Here is a 26,671-nt window from a genome sequence, read left to right as displayed (position 1 = left end):
TATCCTTGGCCATTTCACTAAAAAGTATATTTATTTTCCAGGATGATGATGATGCTGATGAATAGTAAATGTTAATTCATATTTTGAAAACAGGGAAAACTCAATTCATTGGTGTCATTAGCCCTTGAGAAGAAGGAATTATTCAAGTGTAATGATACATTATGTATGCATGAGGGAAGAGAAGCATAACATTGAGTGGTGTAGTATGGAATGATTCTGCATTGCATCACGAAGAAACATCTTTGAAAATGTCATCACACCAACTAAAACAAGTTGGAAGTAGAAGCCTTGCTTAATCATAAGTTTTGCCCAATTTTCACCAGATTCTTATTGTTGTAAGTAGAAGAAATGTATCACATTTTAGAGTACCTGTGTGAGATACTTAGTATGTACAATATATGTCCAAACGAGAGCATCGAATCAGTTGAAGCAGTTTGAAATTCAAGATATTAAGATATTGTGTGTAGTGTGACATTGATATTTCAAATAATACATGGTGATGTAAGTAGCTAGACTGCATATTTCTGAGGGATGTCACTGAGCTATACAGGCATGGGTTTTATTGCCTTTAACAGACCATGTGCTCACACAACATACCAGTATATTCTTCAGCATTTCTTTTTTTAATCCCATGGCAAATGATGAATGTCTGCTTTTATTGCTTGTGCAATTCATTTCACAGTTATCTAAGGCAAGTTCTAAAGGAGCTGTGGAATACATTAACAGTTCTACTTATACTCGTTTGATTGGTACAGGGTATTTTGTTGTTGTTCTTGCTTCTTTTGATTCTTAAGGGAGGTCCCAAAGCTATTAACCACGTTGCAATTATTGCTGTTCTTAGATTACTTTGACTTGTTCAAGTGCAGTGGCATTGTGTGCTCAGTGTAACAACTTTTTTTTAATATTTTTTAAAGAATTAGTGCAAATTGGATTTGCAGTGTGTTTTTTTATAGCAAATATCCTTTGTAATCCCACAGAGATAGTGAAGAGTAAGTTGCATTATTTTTTTTTTTTATGAGCAGTGGGAAATGTATGCAGTGTAATTTACACCTTCATATCTGTAGACTGGATGTGAACAGAGCTCTTTGTGAGTAATGATCATGTGGACTCAATTTCCCATCATTCCCTCGCTGTTGTCGTGCAACATACCATGTGTTGTAAGGATAGTCTCCTCCCTAGGTCTGTTACAAATGTATATCATACAAGTACACATTTATTACATGCCATAATCCTCCAATGGATACACATGGTCTGAAAGAGCATTGTGCAACTAACAGTTGAGTATATTTCTCGTGTGATTTACATGTACGTCAGTGGGTTCCGCCGACATACTCTGAAGCTGATCTGTAGACAATGTATGTGTTGTTATAAACCCTAAGTAATGAAGTACTCAAGTTAATGTGAAAAGACTGCCTTGTCTCCCGCTAGCATCAAATGTGAATGTCCCCCAACACTCATAAACCCCTCACCAGACATGAAATGGATACCCTCCATAGAACAAGCATGATTAACTCTTACAGGTATCTGCAGTATACATACATGTAATGCGATCATTCCATGGAGGTTCTTTGTGTGGTCGCTGCCATCAAAGAATTCATCTTTGTTCAGAATTGTTACTGCTCCTGCATTGCATACTGTGTATGTCTGTGAATGAGTCCATTGTTATCACATTAGCTGCATCCAGTCTAACTGGCTGAGGACATTGTCTTTAATGTGTGTGAATGTTTTGCCTAAAACGCAATGTGAAATCATACATTAAAGGAGTCTATTGCTTATTTGCCCATTGTGTAAATTTGATAAGAGAGAGTTCCTACCTTTTTTTCACATTTAACAATATGGATATTTTGTTAAATTTGAGTACCAAAGGTCATTTTTTTTTCTTTTTTCTTTTTTTAGATACCAGGTACAGTGTATGCGCTGATTCTTACCATCAGATGGAATGTGTCTAGGGCCAGTGTGCGATAGGTTTATGCGACTCTTGACAAGTTAATGGGATTTACACAGTGATGCTATGCTCAGGACTGTTCTGATGACTGACACAGCCCTTTAACGCCTATGATACAAGATTGAGATGTCCCTTTTCATCTACTGGGGTATCCCTGGACAGGCAGCCAATTAAGTAAAGTACAGAATCACTGTGGCCTCTAGCGATGACCTACATTACTTGTTTTGATTTTTTTTTTTTTTTGGTCTTTTTGTTTTTGCCTTTTGAAGAGAGTAGGCTAAATCAACAGATAAGAAGCAAGTGTGGGTGTGCTTGTTTTGAGCAGGCTTGTTATTTCCTATTAATGCAGTAGTATACATAAACTTGGTAATGGAGTTATCGCACATGAAGGCATAGTTATGGTAGAAGATTTAACAAAATGCAAAATGAGTGGAAGAACACTGTTGAGCTGCCTAATCATACAGAATCAGCAGCAGCCCCCCCCCCCCCCCCCAAAAAAAAAAAAAAAAAAAAAATCCCTTAGAAATTAACTACAGATGTCATCAGTGGCTGGCAGGTTCATTATATTGAAAATTCCAAAATACCAAACATGGAGCATTTTAACACCTATACACATTTACTGTAGGTATAGACAAGCTTTAAAGATGTTTCATTATGTTTGTCTGTTTGGGTTTTTAGAGGGCAAAAACTCCTCTAAATTTCAAAGGTCAAAGCTGATGTACTACTGTAACTTTGTTTGAAACCAGCATTTAAAAAAATGAATGAATTACTTCATATAGGAATGTCCAGAGGTAAAGCAATTCGATAGTCGTGATCGAAATTTATAAATAGACAAGTTTCTACATGAAATGATGGTAAAAGGTCAAAGCAAGGAGATATCACACATTGGAGTCACAACTTCGGTTGTATGGGAATTTTAAAGAGTGAAAGTAATAATTGATAATGCAAAGGTCTCATCAAGAATAGAACAGAGTGCTGCTGTTATCTTAGTGCTGCTGTTATCTTGTCCCGAGTGACAGCTATCTCACACATTACCCTATGCCTGTGTGACTCAGTGGAGTAAAGATTTCTTGGTTTGAACAAACACAAATTCTTCTATGCTTTAACATGGCATTATCCTTGTGCACTGTTTTACCCATTGTTTTCCCCAGAGAAAAACAAAGAGTTTTTTTCAAGAGCTGTTTCACGTACAAAGGCGTACTCATGCAGGATCAGTACCATACCCATTCAATGTACATTGTACTTTGCCTGCGAGTGAGTTACAGAGTTCTTTCAGATGATATTAAAATCTCTCTAGTAATCATCTTTAAAGGACAAGTTCACCTTCATAAACATAAGGATTGAGAGAATGCAGCAATATTAGTAGAACACATCAGTGACAGTTTGAGGAAAATTGGACAATCGATGCAAAAGTTATGGATTTTAACAATTTTTGTGTTGGAACCGCTGGATGAGGAGACTACTAAGGCTCGTGATGTCATATGAGTACAACAGTATAAAGAAAATGTAAAGAAAATTCAACATATTTTCACTTTTTTTGCATAATAAAAGAGCACTTGACTTGCCTCTTTCTAAAGGCAATGGGAATAATATTACCCATAACATATGTCAGTAACGAGTCAAGGGAATGCATACTTTTTTCAATAGATGAAATTTTGTGAAATTCTCTTTATGTTTTCCTTATATTGTTGTACGCATGTGACATCATACACTGCAGTAGTCTTCTCATCCAGCCGTGACTGCACAAAAACTTAACAAATTCATAACTTTTGAACGGATTGTCCGATTTTCCTCAAACTTTCAATGATGTGTTCTACAAATATTGCTACATCCTCTCAATCCTTATGTTAGTGAAGGTGAACTTGTCCTTTAAAGATTTCAGATACGGAATGTTCAGACGCTCGCATGTTCGCACCTGTCAATCATACTTGCAAAGTGGTGGCTAGCTAGTGCAGTACAGGCAGATTGCATTCCATATTGTGCTGTCTGTGGGCAGCAGTAACTCTAGGTTTGAGCCGAGCTCCGCCATCTCAATCATGTATTGGAGTTTTTCAGATTGGAAGTGCGAACCACAAATCAAGCAAGTGGAGATTTGAAACACCTCCAGACCTTGATTTGCAAATCAAGATTCTAGAATCTTGAGTACAATAATTTGCTTTCCGACACAAGATATATCTCAATTACAATCCTGATTCTTCAAATAGAGATTACAGTCATGATCACAAGAGATTTTCTACCGTATGAAAGGGGAATAGTTGCCCCGTGCAAGTAGGCCAGTGGTTTGTAGCACTGTGCAGAGTGTAGGCAGGTAGATGACTCTTACTACTCCTAGAAGTTCCTTGACAGTTATAATGCTTTACCTACAACATTGTACACTGTACGAGTGTCTGCCTGTGGCTCCCAAAGTTAGCTAGACTGTACAATAGTCACTACCAGTAAGCTTAGTGATGATTTGACAGCTGCATGCATCATTAATACTGCAAGCCATTCCATTCCAAGACATACAAAAATGGACACTTTTAACTACTGAAAGCTGTGATTGTTTTGCAGCAAAAAAGCAGAGGCGGCTAATGCTATAATTAACCTGATAAATCTATTTTGGCAAGAAAAAATAGGTCTCAACATTAGCCTCATCAATCACTTAACACAGGAGATCTAGAGTAAAAACAGTGTACATGGCAACAGCCATATCCATTTTCAAAGTCTGTAACTTGACACTATGATAAAGAAAGGCAATATCATTCAGGGGTTTGCAAACCTCTTGAAATATAGCACGATTAGTAGTCTTGGTTTATACATGTACCTGATAAGCGTCTTTCAGATGCCTGAGCTCACTCATGTGTCAAGCATTGTTCCTGATCATAGGAACAGAACTTGTAAGGTGTACATATATTACTCCCAAGTCTTTAGTTGCTTGGTTGATTTAGCGACCTCATTGTGTGAAAAGAAACAAAGAAGTTTATCATGTTAGTAGCAATTACAAATTTATGTACAGTGTATAAACATCTTTCAGTGTCACAGTCATCCCTCCCGTCGTATTTTTTTGTATTGCTTCTCGGACTAAATATGAGCTTACACAATGTTTATCAGTTGATGCAGCAATAATTCTCCTGTTGCACTCTAGGAAAGTCTAGAGATCCTGGTCTTCTTATTTCATCATACGAGATAAAATGAAAAGGAGACTAAATTTTATTGAGATTGTCTCGCCCATACCACAGCTTCTCTCCCTCTTCCTCCCTCACAGAAAAAGGATGAATAAATATTTCAGCATAACTAGCTTAATGTTGATTGAGATGATTTCCAGCCTACATGTATGCTGGCCAGGGTCCATGCACCGGCCAGGGTCCCCTCCCATCCCCATGGATATGGGCTGCTGGACAGACCTCAAGCACCTTCTGCCTTGTGTGTGTGTGTGTGTGTGGGTGGAATACAGACTGCAAATTATAAATCTTGCAGGACATGTAATGTATGATCACTGTACAGTGCGCAACATTTGAGTGCAAGCGCCAGATATTGGGCCGGGCATACCATTTGGGCTAGACCGCAGAACAAGATTGAATTTCTTGAATTTAAATCACAGCGGCCACATGCTATATGATTAGATGATTTGTTTATTCTGAATTGTGATCCCAGCATTGTCAAATATTATCAGCATAAGGTCTGAAGTCTCATTACTATTGAATGACTGAGCCAAACAGATCAAATCAACAATTAAAATCACTACAGTATGAATGTCTGACCAAGGAGGTATGAGAGAACGTTCTCTCATACCTCCTTGGTCTGACTAGTCTCAACACAAAACAGTTACACATAATGTGAGTAAATTGTTTGAAAAGTCAAGTTGGTTACATTTACAAAAGCTGTAAGCCGTAAACACTAGTGAAGTTTGTTTTAGTTAGTGAGGATTTGTTTTCAGAGAAAATGAGATTGAACTCCATTATGCAGAAGTCTGAGGGGACTGTAATATATTCATTACATTGTATTATTAAAGGGTTGTAACTTCTTGCAGTATGTACATGTATGTCGTAAATCATGAACATCTGAGTTTGTAAAAGAACTCTGCTACTATTTTGATTTTATGACGTATTAGTGAGTTTTTTTTTTATTGTGTTTTATAATTGTATCATTTGAGAGTTGTGTGCATATTTTTTTTTTGTTGTAAATTATTTGATATCAAGTTAAGCAGAAGTTCAAAACTTGGATAATATTCTCATAGGACATATGCAAACTCAGATGTTGATGAACGTAAAATTGTCTTTTGTCTCATCATTTAATCCCTTCATTTGCCCTGAACAGTGCAAACAAAGTTATTCTTAACCATGGTGTATTTTTTGTTGAGAACAAACAGATGATACATTGGATTTACATTCCTTTCATATGATATTCAGACTGTATCAATTTAGAAGAATTAGAAACATGTCTCTCATAAATATTAAAAAAAGGTATTAATATTGATTGTACAGAGCTTTAAAAGCAGTACAGCTGAAGTGTGAAATGGATCAGCAGGGAATAATTCCCCTTCTCAAAATTAAATAGCAATTTAGTCAATGGACATACATTTTGAAAAAAGGGTATGCAATTCTCTGTAAATGAACTTGCTATACAAATCATCGCTGGGACGACAAGACCTCGTATCTATAAACAGCAAAAAAACATGGCAGCCAAAGCACTATATCAAATGGGATAGCTTTTCCTTTGACATGCCGTGGTGGCTTCTTTTTTAGGGTAAGACAGCTAGAATTTGGACAAGACATCGATTAAGTGATTATCTAGCCTTTAATCAAAAAAAGTTATTTTCACCAAAATTTGAGCAAGAAGGTCTTGTCACCCCAGCGACGAAATAAACATTTTGTATAGCAGTCACACCAAAATGCATAGCGAATTGCTGTGCGATACCTGGAAAATTATTCCCTGGGATCAGAAAATGGAATGTACATTTGATGGGAAACAAGACTTAATCTCCTTGACATGATATTTTCCTGCAGCTTTTTCATCTTTTAAAACAACAACAAACAAAAACTTGAGAACCCTTTGTGAGAAGGGCATTTGAAATGATGTATACATTGTCTTCTCATGTGATGAGTTGTTCTTAATAACGCTTTCAAGTCATATTCTTCCACATTGGATTATTAACCTTAAATGACCCCAAGACAGACTTGTGGGGCCAAAGTCAAACTGGCACTCTCGTGTATGCAGGTATAAACACAATTTGCGTCTAGTCTATCTTTATGGTATGTAACACAATGGAAAATTAACACTGATATTGTACAACAACAGAAGCAGTAATGGCTATTGTTTCCAGACACTGTCTTTATTCTAACATAGCTTGATCAGCTGGTCAAGTTTTGCTTTTAGTTTTTCTCTGAATTCTGCATAATTCTTTTTTTTTTTTCATACAATTTCACAAGCATAATTATTAAATGTACTGTGGTATTCATTTTCTAATTATTAAAGAAGAATATTGGAAGCATCACCATATATGTTACTGTTGAACATTTGACAACAGAAGTCAAATTCAGCTTTTTGTATCAATCCTCCATTAGAGCCGCCATAGGCCCATTCACACATCACGTGGGAATGTAAACACAAATACAAAATACGCAAACACAAATACGAAATACCTCACAAAATACCATGGTTTTAAGGGTGGTTATTCAAACTTGGCGCAGAATACGCATGCAAGCTTCGACTGTATTGTTTCACGAAATACCACCCATCGTACTGCGGTGCACATGTCACGTGACCTGATACACTTTCTATCTTCTCCATGTAGGAGATTCATTTGCACAGTGCTAACCTTGGAGAAGTGCACTTATCAGGCCACAAGTACCATGTGCAGTATTTCATGAATGAGAATGGTACCAACTGAAATATAGTGGCATCGAATTCCGAGGTACAGGTGTATTTCACCAAGGAGAACAATGACAACAAATTGCCACAATGTTTAATACCACAGTAATTCTAGTGTGAGTGCACTTCATGTTCATGTGTTTTCAAGATCTCTTTCCGAGCTAAAAATAAACCAACCAAACACATGATTTGTCACAACATTCGTGGGAATAGAAGTTTGGGTTACCCCCCAGGTTTTGGGGTGAGTACTGGGGTAGAACTCCTGTTCAGAGTGGAGAACATTCTATAAGCCACCATTCTATTGGGCTACCGATCAAAAATGCTGTGTAGCAGAATGGTTTGTCAAAAAGCATTCGTGCATAATTTTTCTATTTATTTAGCATATATCAATTATAATGCTGCTGAATATGAACCTTCATCTCATCAACCACCCATGCAGCCGTCATATTCAATTCCGTCCTTTACTACCATTCTTAAGCATCATTACACATTCTCAGATTTTGAGCATGATGTATGAATTTTTGTTTCTATCAGTTTTCTCCTTGCCCTTTAATAGAGTCTGTATAAAAAAAAAAGCATCCTCTCCATCTGTATCTAATGTGTTCTCAACAGCTATGTTTGTCCTGTCAGTGAAAACAAACCGCTTCCAACTGACACACTCCATCCGCCACGCTATGCTGCGTCTAGAGTGGCAGTGTACATTAGATTTGCATCTATTTATAGCCATAGCCTGTCTGCCGCAAGGTTCATACTCTTGCGGCTGCATCTGCTCGGCGGCAAGGCAAAATTTGATGCATATTATTTCATTCGTGCGTTATGCCGCGTTGTCGCCTCCAGAGTCGAGTCCGATCAAATGGGGAGGCATGTCTGAAAACACTTGGATGAGTTGCATCTTCCACTCATCCCCAGTGTGGGATGGTGGAGGGAGGGTTTCCTCTTAATACAGGGGTGTAAAGAGTCCTGTGTGAGTGAAAGTGGGGTCATCCCCTTCTGTTGCTTCATCAACATAGGGGTTTGTTTACACATCTTACAAGCGTGACTCCTCGTCTGAGTCCCACTCTCGCACACTCTCTCGCTCGCTCTCTCCCTCTCCCGTGCAGATGCGGTGCGACATCAGCCGTAGGTTGCATCCCAATAATGACATGCCCAGCTCTACCGCGCGGCCTGCGTCAAGTTGATGACGCGCCGATCGGCAGGTGACCGGGGCTGAAACAGCAATGTTTCAACCGACCCGTCGGCGTATTCAAATATAGCCTTGATGAGAGATGACTTGAAGACAGAGAAAGAGAGGGAGAGATCAGTGTGGTAATAATCTGTGCATTAAACAGAACGTGCAATGTGATCCCCTCTCCTTGGGGGGTGGGGAATAAAGCTAGCCTGACATTGATTCACAGGGCCCTGTATTGCGTCTTACGAAATATTACTTCATCTGACCATGCACTGAGTATTCACAGTGTTTTGTCTGCGAGGATTTCAAATGTAGTAGCAGGGTTCGCTTTATAAGTACACGCATTATGTGATATCAGCACTAACCAATTTGTTAATTATCCATATCCAGCACACAATTAAGAAAATGCGTGCAGACACCAAATTTTTTGTTTGTGAAGAAGGTACAATGTATAACATGCAGGTTCCATGAGAAAAGTTAGATAAATGTTTTTCACAGACAAAATGAAAGCTAACTTATAGGGCTTCGCATTGACTTTGCTACATATTAGTGGTAACCAGTTTGAATTCTAATATTAAGTTGGCCACAGGACTAAACCTGAGGTGGTTATAAGCAGTTGCTTGATAGCAGTGGGCAACCAAAAGTGTGGTTCATGCAGAAATTTTCATAGGTCTTACATTTTTTCTTTGCTTGTCAGATAGGGATTATATCCAAACTTTGTTTCAAATATGCATAAACTTGTATGACTTTTGTCAAGCACAAATTCTAGATGTAAAACTGTTTCAAAGGAATCCTATCATTTCAGCTTCACCTCAGCATTTATGGTTTCATGTCAGCATGTCAGCTTTGTCAGCTGCAAACATTGCTGATGGAATATGTGCAGAGAAGTCCTGTGCTCATATTGTTTAATTAATACAAATGCGTGATATGATAACATAAATGGTGTCCCGGGGTACCACACAAAAATCAGCCATTTTGTTGAATTATTTATTTTTTTTAAAAAAGGTTGTACCCTGGGTGCCAAAAAGAGGAAATTATTTTGGTGCTGGAGCTAGTGCGCGCTAGCTACTGCACTGCACTGCACTAAAGCACACGCTAGTGGTATCGCAGCTTCCATGCACACATAGTATAACATGCAGTGGCATGGGAATGACTACGTACACGCACACACAGTGCATGCATTTTTCTCTGGCTGTCCTCGAGTGGACGTGAGGTCGCGCTACACAACGCGGTTTCCCGGGGTACTACGGTACCCCGGGGTAACGCGTGATGCATCATATATTGTTTATGATGCGAATGCATGATATACTGTATAAGCTGTTATTTTCGCATACAGATATTTTCGCGAACGAGGAGGTCGTAGACATTTTCGCAAGATGTTGTTTTCGCAGTTTAACACCGAGGCTATAATAAGTGCATTATTTTTCCTAGTATATGGCAACATTTTCGCGTGTTGTTAAATTCGCGGTCCAACAAGGATTCGCAAAATTCATGAAAATTAAACCCTCACGAAAATAACAGCTTGTATACAGTATATTCATTCAAAAAGACAGATAACACTATCAAGGTTGGATAGGCAGGGTTTACCAAAAAAAGAATAATTCTATACCTGTGCAGATACATGGCAGCTTTGAAAGAATTCACCACAAAATTTGATGAAACCCCCATATATTTTGTTTTTGTTTGAAAATTTATGGTCAGTTTTGTTTCTCCAGGATTTTACCTGATAATAGATACTAATCAGGCCGTTTTTTGTGGAGAGAATTTCTGAATGATTGGGTTTTGTTGATCTTTGTCATTGTATGTCACTTTATCAGTTTGTATGATCACCGTTCATCTTCCCGTAATTGTGCTGTGATTGGAGTGCTAGTGCAGCGGCGGTTGCATCCGTAGTTGAATTGACAAGAAGAGCCACTCCACTCGGTCTTGGCAAGGCTAGTTTCCACATGGAGACCTTCTTTTGAGAAATGCTGACAGCAGAACTTGTCACAGTACTCATTTCAGGAAACTTTTTTTGCAGGTAGGCCCTGCATATTTGTAGTGCAAGCAGATAATATGTGAGGCCATTGCAACTGAACATTCTGATTTTACTAGAGGAAGATGTACTTGGCTGTCTTGATTGGAAATTATTATTATTGTTATTATTTCATTTTTTTAAAACACATTTTTTAAGGTGAGAGAGTTTGTAGTGGGCATTGTGGCTGAGACTAGTCGTGGACAATCTGTGTTGGCTGATATCTGATGATATCATCAACACGGCAAACAGAAAATAATGATGAGCAGTTATCCCCCACTTTATGCAGGCTGGGGCATTATGATAATCTGGCTGCAGAAAGCAGGAAAAATTTATGATGAGCCTTCTCGCTGGCGGACGGGAAATGTTTCATGAATATTAGATGGCTATCCATGGATATACCTATTACCACAGATCTCCAGTATTTCATTTTTTTTTCCAGAGAAGAGCTTAGCTGGGCACTGTCACATCAGTGTTGAATCGTGGAGAGTTATAAAAAGTTCGGTCAGGCTAGTAGTGCAGTTTGTCTTTCAACCCACTGAAGGTACATGTACCTTTATTTTTGTTTCAGAAGAATAGTTCTGTTCTATACTCTCAATTCGAATCCCCTTTATTCAGGAATTTTATAGATGAGGTCTTTCTTGAAGAAGATTTCATTTAATTAGGACAGCTATCCAAACTAAGTACATTAAAATTACTGTAGCAACTCAATTGAATTTGACTGGATTATGGATTCCATTCACTTTGATACAAATATCTCACATGGTATTTCATTATTTTGTAACCTTAGAATCAGCCATTATGGTAACACAACAGTGATTTTTTTAAATGAGTAGCGATACTGCATACTGTTATGGCCAACACTTGGGGGGGGGGGGTTCTGTGGAAACATGGAGAAAATTAGCTTCATCTTTGTAGAGTGTGTGAGATCAAAAGATGCTACAATCTCAAGCAGTCATGGAATCATTTTTTTTTTTAACATGAAACGGAACTAAATAAGTAATTTTATGCCCCCCCCCCCCCATAATAGGGCATGGACATGGTGTTTTGGGGATAGTCTATGTAGCTGTGCACCTTTCCCGGAATCTCATTGTTGTGATTTAATTTACACCATTCTAGATTTTCTTAGTACTTTACCAATGTATACTGCAAAGAATAGGGTTTTTTTTTTTTTTTTGAACTACAGCTTAGTTAGGCTTTGTGCAAAATCCCTTAAGGACAAAGGTCACTGAACTTGTAATCTAATTTCTGTAGGAATGGTAAAAATATGCAATCATTTTCATAAAGTGGTAGTGGAACAAAGTCAAAGGTCCTGAACTTTTGCCCCCCCCCCAAAAAAAAAATATAAAAAAGAAAAGAAGAAGTAATTTCTAGATATTACTTCTGACAGGTAGACAGGGTAGTACTTAATGGGGGATTAATTGCACAAACTGGATAGTGTTGAAAGGTTAATTGGTAAAGTCAAAGGTCATGGTAATGTGGTCAAAACTGTCATTCTCTACCTACAACTTCAGTAAGCATGTTCAGTGGTATATTACGGCAATAATAGAAATAAAGAAACAGTTATTATTTCGTTGCATCAGAGAGGTAAAAGGTGATGGTCAAAGATCAAGATTTTGTTGAAATGTTATTTTCTGGCCATAGTTCCGCGGGGATCGGTCCTGTGATATCATTTTGTATGATGGATGAAAATAGATTGGAAATGCTTCCTTTGCAGACAGAGGGATAAAGGTCAATGCTTGGTGCATATCAAAGATCAAAGAGCTTCATCAAAATATAAATGAAGAGCCATTTGCTCATAGTAGACGTGATTGTATGAGATGCGGAGGCTGCCCAGGCGATTGTGCGCAGCAGCCAACTTGCCGCAGTTTGCATGCAAGTCAAATAAAGAGTACCACGGTACAGTTGTATGTGATAGAGCATGAACTCACTCACTTGACCTAGATATCTCTCTTAAGAGGCCCAATGGATGTCATACCAGATTACTTCCTCAAATTCAACTAGTCATCTCATGGTACTACAAGATATCACTTATCCTTCACCTGTATTCTAATCCCATGTGTGAAATGAAACTCCTCTGGGCAGTGCTCTTTCATCTCAGAATGTTTTTTTTTTTCCCCATCCAGGAAATCAGAACATGCCACAATGCAGCACAGGAATAGGGTGCCTATCTAGAATTTTAATGCAGTCATGTTGCATTGGTAATAAATCTAAAGCGACAGCTATCATAAAAATATGCTGCTTCATACCACTCAGAGTAGCTGGTACCCCAGTCAACACAGAGATCAGTTGTTACATCAATGTACCTGTGCTCCAGCTCTCGTGTAGTGGTTCAAGCGAAATTAACATGTTAGGCCGGAGAGATGCAAAACTGACACTTGTATATTCAGACGTCTCGGGTTTCATAAATGGGCCATAATCAAGGTGGAAAGATACGGTTTCAGCAAATCTGCCTGTGTGGAAATGACTACTTGAGCTTCAATTTGCATTTTGATGGTCATCAGCTTCAGCCAGATGACTTGCTTCTCTCCATCTCATTCGGTTTGGGAGCTTTCTGAAGTGATTTCTAACATGCTCATTACGAGGGCCTCACACAGGTCCCTTTCCCAGCACACTTGAAAGTTTGCGACTGCGAGTCCTGTTTCAGAGCAGTTTGCTCATTTTGGCAGGATTGACCAATATTTCAAAATGTGTGAAGCCGACTCAGTGGTATATATTACCGTATGTATCCCATTTCACTGCTAGGTGCTTCTTACAGAACTCCCGCAATAGAATTGTCCATTCTGTCATAAGTGGATGGTTTGTCTTTTGATATGTCTTTATACAGACTTCAATAAGCAATTTGGATGCTGTTTGTTTTGTTGATTTGCTATCATTACAAATTTTGTATAATTGTATTGCATATCGAAGCTTGCAGAAACAACAAACAATTTACTGTCAGCTTCCAACCTCTCAAACCTAGTGCAAAGTTTGCCCGGCGTGGACCCCAAGCATTACATTTCGATTGTGTGTACTTGTGCTTGGCTCATACACTCCTGTTGCGAATTGTGTACAGCTTTGTATGTCGCACATGTAACTGCCGAAAAATCTTGCTCGACAGGAGTTGACCGTTGCTGATGAGCGCATGCTTCATTGCACATTCATATTTAACTGATGGGCAATTCTACTCGGGTTCTAACAGGGCCGCAATAGTCGTGATTTTAGTATGTAATGTGGTGGGCAGCAAACGAAGATGGATTCACTCAAAGAACCGTAATATCTGAAGACCGACACCCTTTAACACTTCCCCGCTGTCATCAGTGACATTTCCCTGGGTTGAGAGATCCTACTGACAGTCAAAACTATCAGACGGAATCTGGAAGTCCATATCGATCGATTTAAAGGTACAGACCTAGTAATGGTGAAAAGGGCGACATTTTCTGTATTATAAAAAGTTCGATATTCAACAGTCAATAGGGGATGCAATACCATACACTGATATATGAAAAGAAAGCACTGGTAAGGGTATGATGGAAATTGTTCACGAAAGTACAACTCGGTGAAGAAAGTGAAAGTCATTTGACTATAGTGCGCTCCTGTTATAACTGACATGGATATAGCGAAATTCTCATTGCAACAAAGTGAAAATTCAGGTACCACTCAAAATTACAGGGTATATATCTATCTTTACATGCTTTGCTGTTCAGCTGTAACTATGTGGAACGAAAGAAAACTGCCACTGGTCCTGACGACTTCATTATAACTGGAGTGCACTGTATCATGATTGTGATGCAGCCAACTATAAAATGTTTGGTCTTAAAAAGTTGTCTATGTGTATGTGCATTGTCACATTTGTAACCCATTTTGTTCCACCTTTAGATATTACCCCCCCCCCCCAGAGGAAACCCATCCCTTTACTTTCTGCTTTTGCTTGGATATCAGCACAACTATAACTAATATGAGGAATAGTTGACTTTTTGGAAATTCCACTGAAATTTCACTCTTAACTGAACTGCCATCAAAATTATAAATGAATTTGAAAGGCAATATCATATTTTTCCACCACGAAATTCAGAACAAGATTGCAGGAAAGTTACAATGAAATTGATTCAGCAAGAATTAAGTGCTGAAAGTTTGCAATGTTGTATTACACCTCTGATATGCAGGCTGGCGAGCATTTTTAGGTGGTATCTTGTTGGGTTGGAGACTATGTGGCTACCTGGTGATGACTCAAGTTTTGCTGGTCATGGAGACATCTCTGCGATGTCTCTGCAACATCTCCCCTAGACTGACCAGGTCTGCAGGGAGTTGCAAGAGAACATGTTATTTTTTTTTTTTTTTTTTTTTTTTTTTTTTAGAGAGAGAGACTTTTTCAAGTTTCCAGCTTGTCTTGGGGATGTCTCTGTGATGTCTCCCTAGTTGTAGCCTTGTCATAGAGACTTGCTTTGTCCGCAACCTTGCAGAGACCCGTGGTGGTGGTCTATTGGCGATGATGTAGAGACGTCACAGAGATATCTTCATACCTGAGAAGACGTCTTGGAGATACTATGTCATGGCAACGTCTCGGGCTAATGAGTCGTCACGTCATTTGGAGACATCTAGGATGTGGCCCTGGAGTCGCCTTCTTTGTAAGGACATAAACCAACTTTTTCGTCTTTTGAGATGCGCTAGTTGCGGCATTCAGCGTGAAATCTTCAGCGAGATAGGCCCTTTAGGCTTCTAAAGCATAACAACAATATTAACAGCAAAATCACTGCAAATATGCCAAATAATGTGGGATCTGTTCCAGAAAAGAATGAAACCAACAAATTCAATGATGCACAAAGCACACAACTTGAAACACAAATCAGCCCCCACCCCTCTTGCTCCTACAGGTGGAATGCAACATAAATGTGGTATTGATTAATTTGTTGATATTCAAATGGTCATACTGTGCATAAATTCATCTGATTTCTTGTAAATCATCGGTGAACTGAGGGTTATATTATTGTTGTACTGTTTCTGGTCAGCTCTAGAAGTAGATTTTCCATTGAATCAAACAACGCCCTTCTGCCATACATATGTATGTTGAAATCAAATTCTCTCTCTCTCTCTCACACACACACACACACACACACACACACACACACACACACTCGTTTTGAATTCTGTTCAATTAAAATATCTTTTGGCTTCAATGAATGACAGGAAAACAGTTATGCTGAATTGGCATCTGCCTCATATTGGGTCAGGAATATGTTTGACAAGACTGGGTACAGAGACTATCTCCTTGTTTGCGTGGAATCCTTCCTGAATAACTTCAAGGTTTCTTCTCATTATTACATTTTGAGATGAGCCAACAAGACGACATGATGTGTAATCTAGCACAGCAAGCCAACTTTCAATATTGATAATAGTAGAGAATATGATCTTTCTCATTACAAGCACAAATAGATGGGTTTGCATCTAAGCAATATAAATGCTAAATTGATTTGTCTCTGATTGGTGTTGAAGGACCTGATCCTAGACCTACAAAAAGGATTCAAAATGCTGAATTTTTCTTTACTGTCTACTCCTATTACCCCATGATGTCCTTTTTTGGTTTGGATTCCTTCCATCGTATGTCACTATGGTATCGTAGCTGTCACTTGCAAATCATTTGATGAGGTCCTGAAAAGAAAATTGACTGTCAGTCATATTTTTGGTTGATATCTAGAGGCATATATGATATCACAAATTCATGTTTATAGTACATACTTGATGATGCCACATGCTTTCCTAGAAAGCAAGGGATAATTCATGGAATAGAGTATTTTCTATTGCTACAAAGCTTGTTATTGTTTGTCTCTTTGTGCTTTTGATGTAGGCTCTATATGTATATCATATATTTTTTTATAGAAATGAATAAGTATATATAAAGATATATAAAGATATAATCGTCGCTGGGGTGACAAGACCTTGTATCTCAAATTTTGGTGAAAATGACTTTTTTGCATTAGTGGTCAAATAATCGGTTAAGTGATGTCCTGTCCAAATCCCAGCTGTCTTACCCCCAAAATGAAGCCACCACGGCATGTCAAAGGAACGGCTATCCCATTCAGTATAGTGCTTTGGCCGCCATGTTTTTTGGCTCTCCTGAACATTTGACATTTTTGAGATACGAGGTCTTGTCGCCCCAGCGACAATATATATATATATATATATATATATATATATATATATATATATATGTGTGTGTATATATATATTTGTTTTGTTTTGTTTTTTTGTTGCGGCAGTTGAGTGTATAGGTGTTTACATTTTACATCTCTACAGAGATTACATTGTTGCAAAGGAGAGATAATGCCTGTAACTCAATGGAAACCGCATTTGCCTTTCAGAGTTTGTCGGTGAATGATACAGTAAGCAGTGTGATGTGTTATCAGCATGTTTTCTTTGTTTAGACAGTGAATCTTCAGAGAAGTTCAAAGTATCACTATGGTTTACACTGTTGTATTGATTGAAGAATGGCATTGTACGACACACACAAGCAAAACTGTGAATGGGCTTATGCTGGTCGTTTTTGTTTTGTTTATGTACGTGTGTCTGTGCAGAAGAAGTAAGGTTAAGTGCTGAAAGTGCACTACTATAGCCTTCCATCGATGTCAATTCATTTTTAATTCTATTGTATGCTCATGCGTGGGTTCATTGGTGATTCTCATTGAATGATGGGAGGAAAGGAAAGAAATGAATTTGTTTTACCTGAAATGAAAGCAGTAATCCTCGCATTACTTTGGCTCTGCAGACACTGCACATTGTCAGGATCATTTCCATGGCAACCAGAGAGACGTATATCGCCTGGTTGGTTGGTGGATAGTGTAGCTGTGAATAGAGGGGACAGGCTTTACCTCCCAGTACACTTTCTCCTCTCTACACCCTAATGGGACAGGCTCATGGTAGGACTAGCGGTTATGATGGACAATTATGCACTTCCTATCTTCAGAGAAATTGAGCCAAGTCTGCCGGGAACAGGCAGTCGCGGGTGGTGAGTCCACCCTGTTCGTGTGGGGCACAATGCCAGCCTAAGTTGCCACACGTGATCCATCAATACACCGAGCATGTTGGTGCAGTTTAGACGACTGCTGAATTGCAACCATCTAATTTACTCTGATGCTTCTGCCCATGGCCAGTTCCCCTCCCCCCCCCCCCCAAAAAAAAGACATCCATGGTTGAAAATCTGTGGTTGAGTTCCCAATTTGTGGCATATTTTCCTGCCCTTATTCCATGTAGCCAATGTAAATGAAAGAGAGTGTGCAACCCTGACACCCCCCCCCCCTTGTGTGTGAAGATAAACGATGCCATGAAAGGAATGTTGTAGTCATGTCATCATGCTACACAGTAAATATATTCTATTCCATCCCACTTCTTGAGGATTTGAATGTCTGTAGGCAAACTGATTTTCAAGCCGTGGCTTCACTGTGTTATGTAAGGACGGCATATTGAATGCTGTTTTCAAATGAAGTTCTGCTGGGATTTTATTTTTATGTCTGGATTGGTTTCATTGCCACACATTTGGAAGAGGATGTCGCATCTGTCCTTCGTTGGGATGCTTTAAATGCTTTTTAATTGCAGCATGCCAACTCTATGTTTTAAAGCCGCACTCTAGTCTTGAAAAAATAGAAATGTTCAGGAAGTAACAATATATAAGGTGTGATCTTTAATGTATTGAAAATTCCTATGTAATCTCTGTCCTGTGACAAGTTAAATTGATATACAAATGTAGGTAAATAAATGAAGTATGTTAACATGTTGGAGAATCAAGTGTGAATCGGAATACTACTATTTCGGGATTATTTGATAAAATGTAATATTTTGTTACGTGCAGTAAGCGATACAAGATTTCAATCCTGTTCTTCACATTGTGCATAGTTTTAAACTGTTTTTTGGGGGGTCACAACCATTATTGCACACATACTTGGAGGGGATGTCTTCTTGATATTATAAATGCATGAAAAAAAGGTGGGATCTAGATAATACCATAGTGTCAGTGAACTATGAGGCATTCAGACATGGAAACATGAGTGTTTTGTTCCACAATATAAAGTCAAAGCTCACCAGAAAGTCACCAAGAAGCCAATGTATGGAGTGAACGAAGGACAGCTTTTGGAAGAATATGTAGGGCTAGCCAGCCAAACATGAGGTGGTAATATCACGCCTCATATCTTCACAGTAATTTGAAACGGTGGTTGGCATCTGTATTGACTTAATAATAGGTGTTCTTGTTAGTGTTCTCAGCACTCCGTTTGCTCTGACATGTCTTTGGACTTGCTTCCTGGCGTGGCTGCAGAGTGCTTGTGCTTTGAGATGAAAATGTCATTTTCAGAGTTACCATCAGCAAGGAGTGCCCAGTTTTACTATCTGGTTGAAAGGATACAAATTGATTAATCAATTTTTTGCCTGAAGGGATGGCTGCAAGGTCAAAGGTCAACATCAAAGTCCACCAACATTTAGCTAAAATGTCATTTTCTGAACATGAATTCTGTTTAGAAAGTCTGAAACAATGGTATTTGGTGTTATTGGTGGGATTTATCATAGTTTGAACAATATTCCTTTCTGGCGAGCAGATTGATGGTAGATCCTGAGTCAGTGGTCAAGCTTAACAAACTTCATCAAAATGTAAATGAAAATCCTAGACCTATCTGTAACAGATAGGGATTCCATGAGAAGCTGAAGTATCCCTGTTGACCGCACAGAAGTTGAAATGCTTTAATACAATTCGCTTTGATTTTAACAGTGTCTAAACTTCCATAGCTTTCATATTTGTAGTTATGATGTGTATTAGTACCATAGAAAGAAGTGGCTCAGGGGATACGACCACAGATTCTCAGTTTGAGGTTCCTGGTTCAAGTTCCTTGATAACAGTGGTGATGTCTGTATAAAATGTTGCACACCACTATTTTTATTGCCTACTTCTTCAGAGGGGGCTTAGGCTGTGTTAATCTGACAGGAGAGGGAGAGAATCATGTTTTAAAATGCATTTTTAATGGCGTTTATGAACATGGTTTGAAATGCGATTCTAAGGCTGCCGCGTTTACGTAGCCATCATAATATGATCACGATTCGAGTGTTGTAACTGCGCACCTGCTTTGTGTGAGTCTGACCCGGGAAGAAGAGGTCAACTACATACATGCAGTACCATCAAATATGCCTTCATCATTCACGCACAAACAATGGGTAGAAAGCACAAATGGCGCACACTTTTCTCTGCAACCATTAACAGCTACAAGTTGATCTGGACAGCTTGGAGATATATAAACATGTGTCAAAACGGCATTGCATTCATCTACTTGCAGAAAGGCAATCGTGGTCTCAAACGCATTTCTAAATGCGTTGAAAACATGGTTGCATTTGTCTGTTGCCCAAAAATGCCTCAAATGCATTTTGATAGGATCATGATACTGCCTCAGAAAATATTTAGATAAAAACACCCTCGGACCCTCAGGCCTCAGGGTTGCTTTGACAGCACACTTATGCTTTTTCAATATAGACATGGAATTAGTCCAAATCTGTAATCCAAATATTAAACATAGAGCAACTAAGATAGTATTACCTTAGAACAGATAGATGGGAATAGACCCTAGATATCAATTGCTCATATTTTTTTTTTTTTTGGTTTGTTTGTTTGTTTAATTTGAGGCAAGCCAGTCAGAAACCAGAACCCTGAAACAAAAAATCTGTAATGATCAAAACAGTTGCCTCCACAGTTGATGAGATAAATCAATGCATGTGCTGATGTTTGTTATGTGCAATGACATGGAGCATTCCTGATTAGGCTACACTACCGTTCAAGAACGCTAGTCATTGCACATGGAAAAGGAATTAAAACATTGACTATGATTTATGGACAGAGTAAGGCCAACAGTAATGACCATTCGGCACTCAGGAGTTCATTCAATTTCAGGTCATCCATGACTCATGAAATCCTCGTGAAGTTTTTACAAAGCCTGCCAATTTCCATGATTTTCTTTTCTCAATACTACTATGTCCCAAATGACTGGAGATGTACTTAAAAAGTGAATCTGCTGCACCAAGTATGTCTCTTTAATGATAAGATTATACCATATGATTTATGATGTAGTTTATGATGTATGTATTCATATGATCATCTTTGTGCCTGTTGATTAATCATACATGCTTTTGGTGGTTGAATTAAAAGGGGATGGGTGGTGTGCACTTCCTTCATAGGTCATGTTTTGTATGCACAGGACCTTCTCGTGATTCTCAGAAGCATTTAGAATGGTTGACAGTACAATCCTGGTAGCTGGAATGAATCACCCCAAGGGGCTATCCACAGTCTGGCCGTCTTGTTATACAGTGCACTCCCGTTATAATGAACAAGGTTAGGATGAAATTCTTGTTACAACAAAATCAAAATTCAGGTCCCAATATTGTACTCTATATATCTCTATACACGTACTATTCAGCTATCAAACAAAATTTTGATATTTAATGAAAGAAAACCGTCGGTCCCAAGGACTTCATTATAACGGGAGTGCACTGTCAGTGTACTCATGCTAGAACTTTTAACCATAGAAACAGTTGAATTCTCACGTGCTACCCATGGTAGAAAGAAGCATTTAGATAACATCTCTTCTTCTTTTTTTCTCTCTCTCTCTCTTTTTTTTTTTTTTTTTTTGTTGTTGTTGTAATGAATGCTTATAGTGCTGGGAATATTACAGAGTAGTGTGCAATCCTCCAGGCTTTAGTACCTCCAGTTTCCCCGACAGTAATTATGTGGAAATCAATATTGTTCAAAGTGATAATATCCCAGTCATATGGAGGCAAAATATGCTCTGTTGATGATATCAGGAGCTCTGTGCCCCAATTAGCGAATGAAGCCCTTTCAGGTCATCAACCGATCATGCGTTTAAGATCATGAGGAAGCTCTCTTGGTACCACTAGACAGAAGTTGTGCTCATTTACCATTTTCCATCTTGTATTTTATAAGTACTCATTGCAAAACTGACAATATGTTTCCAAATTGGAAACACAGTTGTATCAGACGTAAAAGTTGTATCATTAAAAGCCTCATCTTCCACTATTTAGGAAGCTTAGAAGCAAAGTTCTGAATTCCCTCCCCAGCCACTTCCTCCCAACGACAATAACAACAAAATATGCTGTGTGTTACCACCTTCAGGTCATTGACATTTGTCATGGCTTTGCGATGAGTCAATAATGCATTGCTTGCTAGCTGCTCTGTGTAAACACGCAAAGACGATATGGCAGGGCTCGTGATTATCGTATACTTGTGGCAAGTTTTACTGTTACATGGTCAAGTGTGAATTTCAGGGTTAGATGGCATGTGGCGAATGGGGAGTGTTTTCAGACAAAGTCTATAAGAATGTTTACATCTCACCCTTGCCAAGCAGTCAAATATCACATTTATGATTATATCATGTAAGTTGTGGTGGCACCATGATCACTGTTGGTGATGTTGCTCTTAGAAATTACCAATTACTGGACATTTTTTTTCTTTTTTTTTTATGTCAGTACTTCAAGTACTGTAGAGGCATCAGAAGCTGGTAAAATGCAGAAACACTTTTTACCGTGAAATAAAAGAGACTTGAGGAGAGACTAGGAAGCTTGAGAAGCAAGGAAGCTTGTATGAAAGCCGAAGATTTTACTGCATTTCCCTGGAGCTGCCAGTGCTATGAAAAATGTATGACACCGACACGTTCAGATAATAATGGCAGGGAAATAATGCATATCGCAGTGGCTTTGCGAGGGAGCGCCATATTTCCAGGATAAGGCAGAAAGGGGTGGATTTTGTGTCGCAATTGATTCACGAAGGGGGAAAACTAATGCTGAAAATTGGGTGTGAGTTACACGTACTGGGGAGGGATTCGCGCTGAGCTGGGTGGTCATATAGTGCAGTCGGCATGGGGAAATCTTGGCAGACTTTCCAGTATGCAGATATGTGATTGTATGCCTTTCAACCTGTGGTAATGGCCAGTCCTATGCAAGCTACACACCATGGCTATGATCCTTCTGTTTCTGTGACTGTTACTGTTTTTGTTTTGTTGCTTTTTTTTTAGGAAGATGGGAGATGTGCAACCCTGGGAAGTTTGTATTGTCAGCTTCCAAGAAATCTAGGAACTTTGGTTAAATGCAATGTCCTCTGATAGTCATTTCTTCAGAAACTGTACTTTGGAAAATAATACTCTGTTTTTGTCTTTTAATTCTCAAAGTAACTGTATGACAAAGGTGGATGGGTATATTTCTAACTTGATTCTTTATTTCTTTTAAATATGAGATAACTTTACACTTCTTTCCCCCCCCCCCATGAATTAATATTTAAAAGCAAACATTACCTCGTTTATTTCATGGTTATTACAAGACATTTTACAAGCAGTTTTTTCTTTTGTGTCATGTAGAATTTGATTCCATGTATAGATTGCCTTGGATGAATAGAGTTGAATCAAACGGAATGACAGAAGGTTTGATAACTAGACCTGACAGTAGATGAAATCTTCAGAATCAAATGATAAATGTAATCAAGAGATAGTAATATTAGTTGGGCACAGTACATGTAACTTATACTTGTGAAGTTGCTATGAAGGTGATGATGATATTGCCTCATGATCCTCCCAGTGGTTTGTAGTAAAATATTATGAAGTTTGCATCCTTTGTTGATAATTCAGTTACCATAATCCCTTCCCCTTGAAAGCAGTCAGGGCTTCTTTCTTGTGATTTCTTGCAAGCGGTACAAGTTATTCCTCATGATTTCATTTTACTAAAAAAATATTTAAAAAAAAGATTAATTAAACAAAGTGTTAGGTTGTGTGCATGGCAGCAGAAAACTCGTAAGATGGTGATGTCACTACCTCCAATTTGCATTTATATATATATCTAAATATATTCTAATCAATATTAAGGTCTTATATAATATGTGAAGTCTTTTCATAACTTTTATGCCCAGTTTTAGTGAAATGTCTACTGTTCTGTTTGTTTTATATTGTTCTATGAGCCATTAAAGGTGACATGGATGAGGAGTTGCATTTCACGTGAGAGGATTTTGCAACAGCATCAGCTGATACACGGTGCCTGTTTTTTTGCTATCCTTCATTGTAGGTTTGCCTGCTTGAAATTAGCCCAATCTGCTACTCCTCCCTTCCTACTATTGAACCCTTCCACCCCAAAAGAGGTTAGACATACTAAAAGGAGACGTTAAGACCAGATTTGATTCCGTCGCTTAACTAGGTCAGAGGATTGTTTACGCATGTGGCTACTGCACTGTTTATGTATTCATTAACTTATTGTTTATGCAGTGCCTGTACAAGTATTCTCTTTCTGCTGTTTGTTCATGCTACTGGTGTTACTATGGCTAGCAGCAGCTCACGTCCATCTTGCCCACATCCCCTCATCCTGAATGAGGATGGAAATTGTTTAAGTGCCCTCGCTGCTGCCGTGTTTCCACCACTCCAAAGTGGCCATTACCTGGAGTGGAAGTGGGATAGGAGACGGGATGGGTTGGGGGGAATCCACGGATGAGATGCTTTAAGACATCTATGCAGCTTATTAGGCCCTTTTCAGATGAGGAATAACATGGTGTCTCAAAAAGGAACCTTGTGCGAGAATCCGATCAGAGAAAGAGAACATCTATAGGCGCTGAGCGGGATCAAGTGCAAGAATGTGTGTGGATACAGGTTCTACAGGGAAGAGTGCCCTTTTCTGTGTGTTGCATTTTGCTGCAATGGCATGATTGCTCAAATGTGATTAAAATGTCATGTCAATGCCAAATCTTGTGTGTATGTGTGTGTGTGTGTGACTATCTTATGAATCAGGGTCACAACCATTGTTTACATAATGAGAATTACATAATCAAGACTGCTTTTTTTTAAGCTACCAGTAGGATGTCATGCACAATACATGACTTTAATATCTGATATCATTCACGGTACACTTGCTACATCATGGCAGTCTGGTTTACTAAGAGTGTTGTTTATTTATGTTAATCGCTTAAAAAAACAGTGTCAGAGTTGTGGCGTACTTTGACATTCTTTTGGTGTGAGCAGTACTGTCATTTATGGCCTACATAGTGAACATTTGTCGCTATTATAGGAGTTTGACAAGATTTCCTCCAGCAACAGTGAGTAAATCCTGAAACATGAAGAGTGAATCTAACGTACTGTGTAGTGTATATGCAGGTACATTATATCTCCTTTATCTCACCCTGTTCACCATGAAGATTATGATAGCTAAGTTTGTGAAAATCAACTAACCAACAAATTAAAGACTGTATATTGTATAGTAATTTGTGATACAGCTGGTCTGTGATTGTAAGTGTGCATATATGGACTTAAATATGCAATGGATGACAACACACTTTCATACTAGTACTGAGTAGAAGCTTGTTTGGTTATTTTGTGGTAATTACCTCATTTGTTAAGAAATTATGCTGTAGGAGGGAAAGAATGTAATATCAAATCAGTGGTGAACTCGGTAGTAAACAAGGATGCGGCCAATTGTATCTTTTGTGTTCAGGGTCAAAGAGAAACAATTTTTTTTTCCTGAATATCATGAACCATACTTACTGGTATATTAACCACATCCCCAATCTCAGGTCAGTTTTAAAACACACACACATACACACACACACACACACACACACACACACACACACACATACAATACATGTTTAACAGGAAATTTTATCCTGATATTATGTTGCTTTGCATGAGCAGATAATTCTGAGAAATGAAGAGCTGCTGAACACCTTCATCTATTGAATAGAGTTGCCAATTCACCCAACTTTCTAACCTTTTTACAATCCATAAATTTTTTTGTATGTCTGAATTTTCTTTCCCCCCAAATTTCTGTCATCTACTCTGGTACTCATGTTTTCATACGAAGAAACATAATATCAGGACTTCAGGTATTTCCCTATTAAGTAACTACAGTTAATTGGCACTTTTTGTAATACACTTGTACAATGTTCTGCACACTTTGTCGCAGATGTTGCCTTTAAAGCTATTGTAATGATGTTTGTTGTTCATACCCAGTAATGACTGCTAATGAATGTATCTCTCTCTGTCTCGAAAGGCGCGGACAGACTGGCAAGAGATCGAGAAGTTTAAGATCGCGATCTTTAAGATCTCGAAGTTTTGCCAGTGTGACCGCAAACTTCCCGTGAAACTTCCCGCGAAACTTCTTGATCTGTTTGCGGGCGGTGTCTCCGAAGCGCGAGACCATTGTCATGTCTACATGTACATACATGTATGTGTATTGTTACAAAGTACGTCACAATCACTAGCCATCGGACGGCGCACTCTTTCTTGCGCGCGTACCAATGGCCCAAACTCCGGGATCTTAAACTTCTTGATCTTTTGCCAGTCTGACCGCGCCTTATGTGTGTGTATGTATATGTATAAATTCATTTGCATATATGTATGTATGTATATATGATATGTTTTATTTGAATAATGAAAAACATTGGCATAAAAAGATTCCTTAACTCCTTCACACGAAGCGGCTCCATACAGTGCACCTTACCTGTCACCTCCCAGCGATACCAGTTGGAGAAGGTAAGCCACAGTGTCTTTATATCTTCCTTTGATTTCAGCGTCTATGCATGAAAGCACATTTGTACCAAATGACTGTGATAAAACCTTGTTCCTGCTCTCGTAAAAACAAGAGCTTGTCTTTTGTAAACATGTCAAGTTGCTCTTCTGCCTACACACAGCATTCTCACCTACCT

At 38.6% G+C, this 26,671-nt stretch overlaps 1 protein-coding gene across 1 annotated transcript in view; it reads left to right on the top strand.

The window, feature by feature from the left end:
* Positions 1–26,671, top strand: part of LOC140230930 (CREB-regulated transcription coactivator 1-like) — a 69,803-nt gene that overhangs the window by 6,800 nt on the left and 36,332 nt on the right. The window contains 1 exon segment of the mRNA XM_072311070.1: positions 26,438–26,498. Within this exon segment, the coding sequence (XP_072167171.1) occupies positions 26,438–26,498 (61 nt within the window).

Source organism: Diadema setosum, chromosome 7, assembly GCF_964275005.1.
Source record: "Diadema setosum chromosome 7, eeDiaSeto1, whole genome shotgun sequence".
Classification (NCBI taxonomy): domain Eukaryota; kingdom Metazoa; phylum Echinodermata; class Echinoidea; order Diadematoida; family Diadematidae; genus Diadema; species Diadema setosum.
The sequence above is the reverse complement of the archived record's forward strand: the minus strand, read 5'-3'. Positions and strand labels throughout refer to the sequence as shown.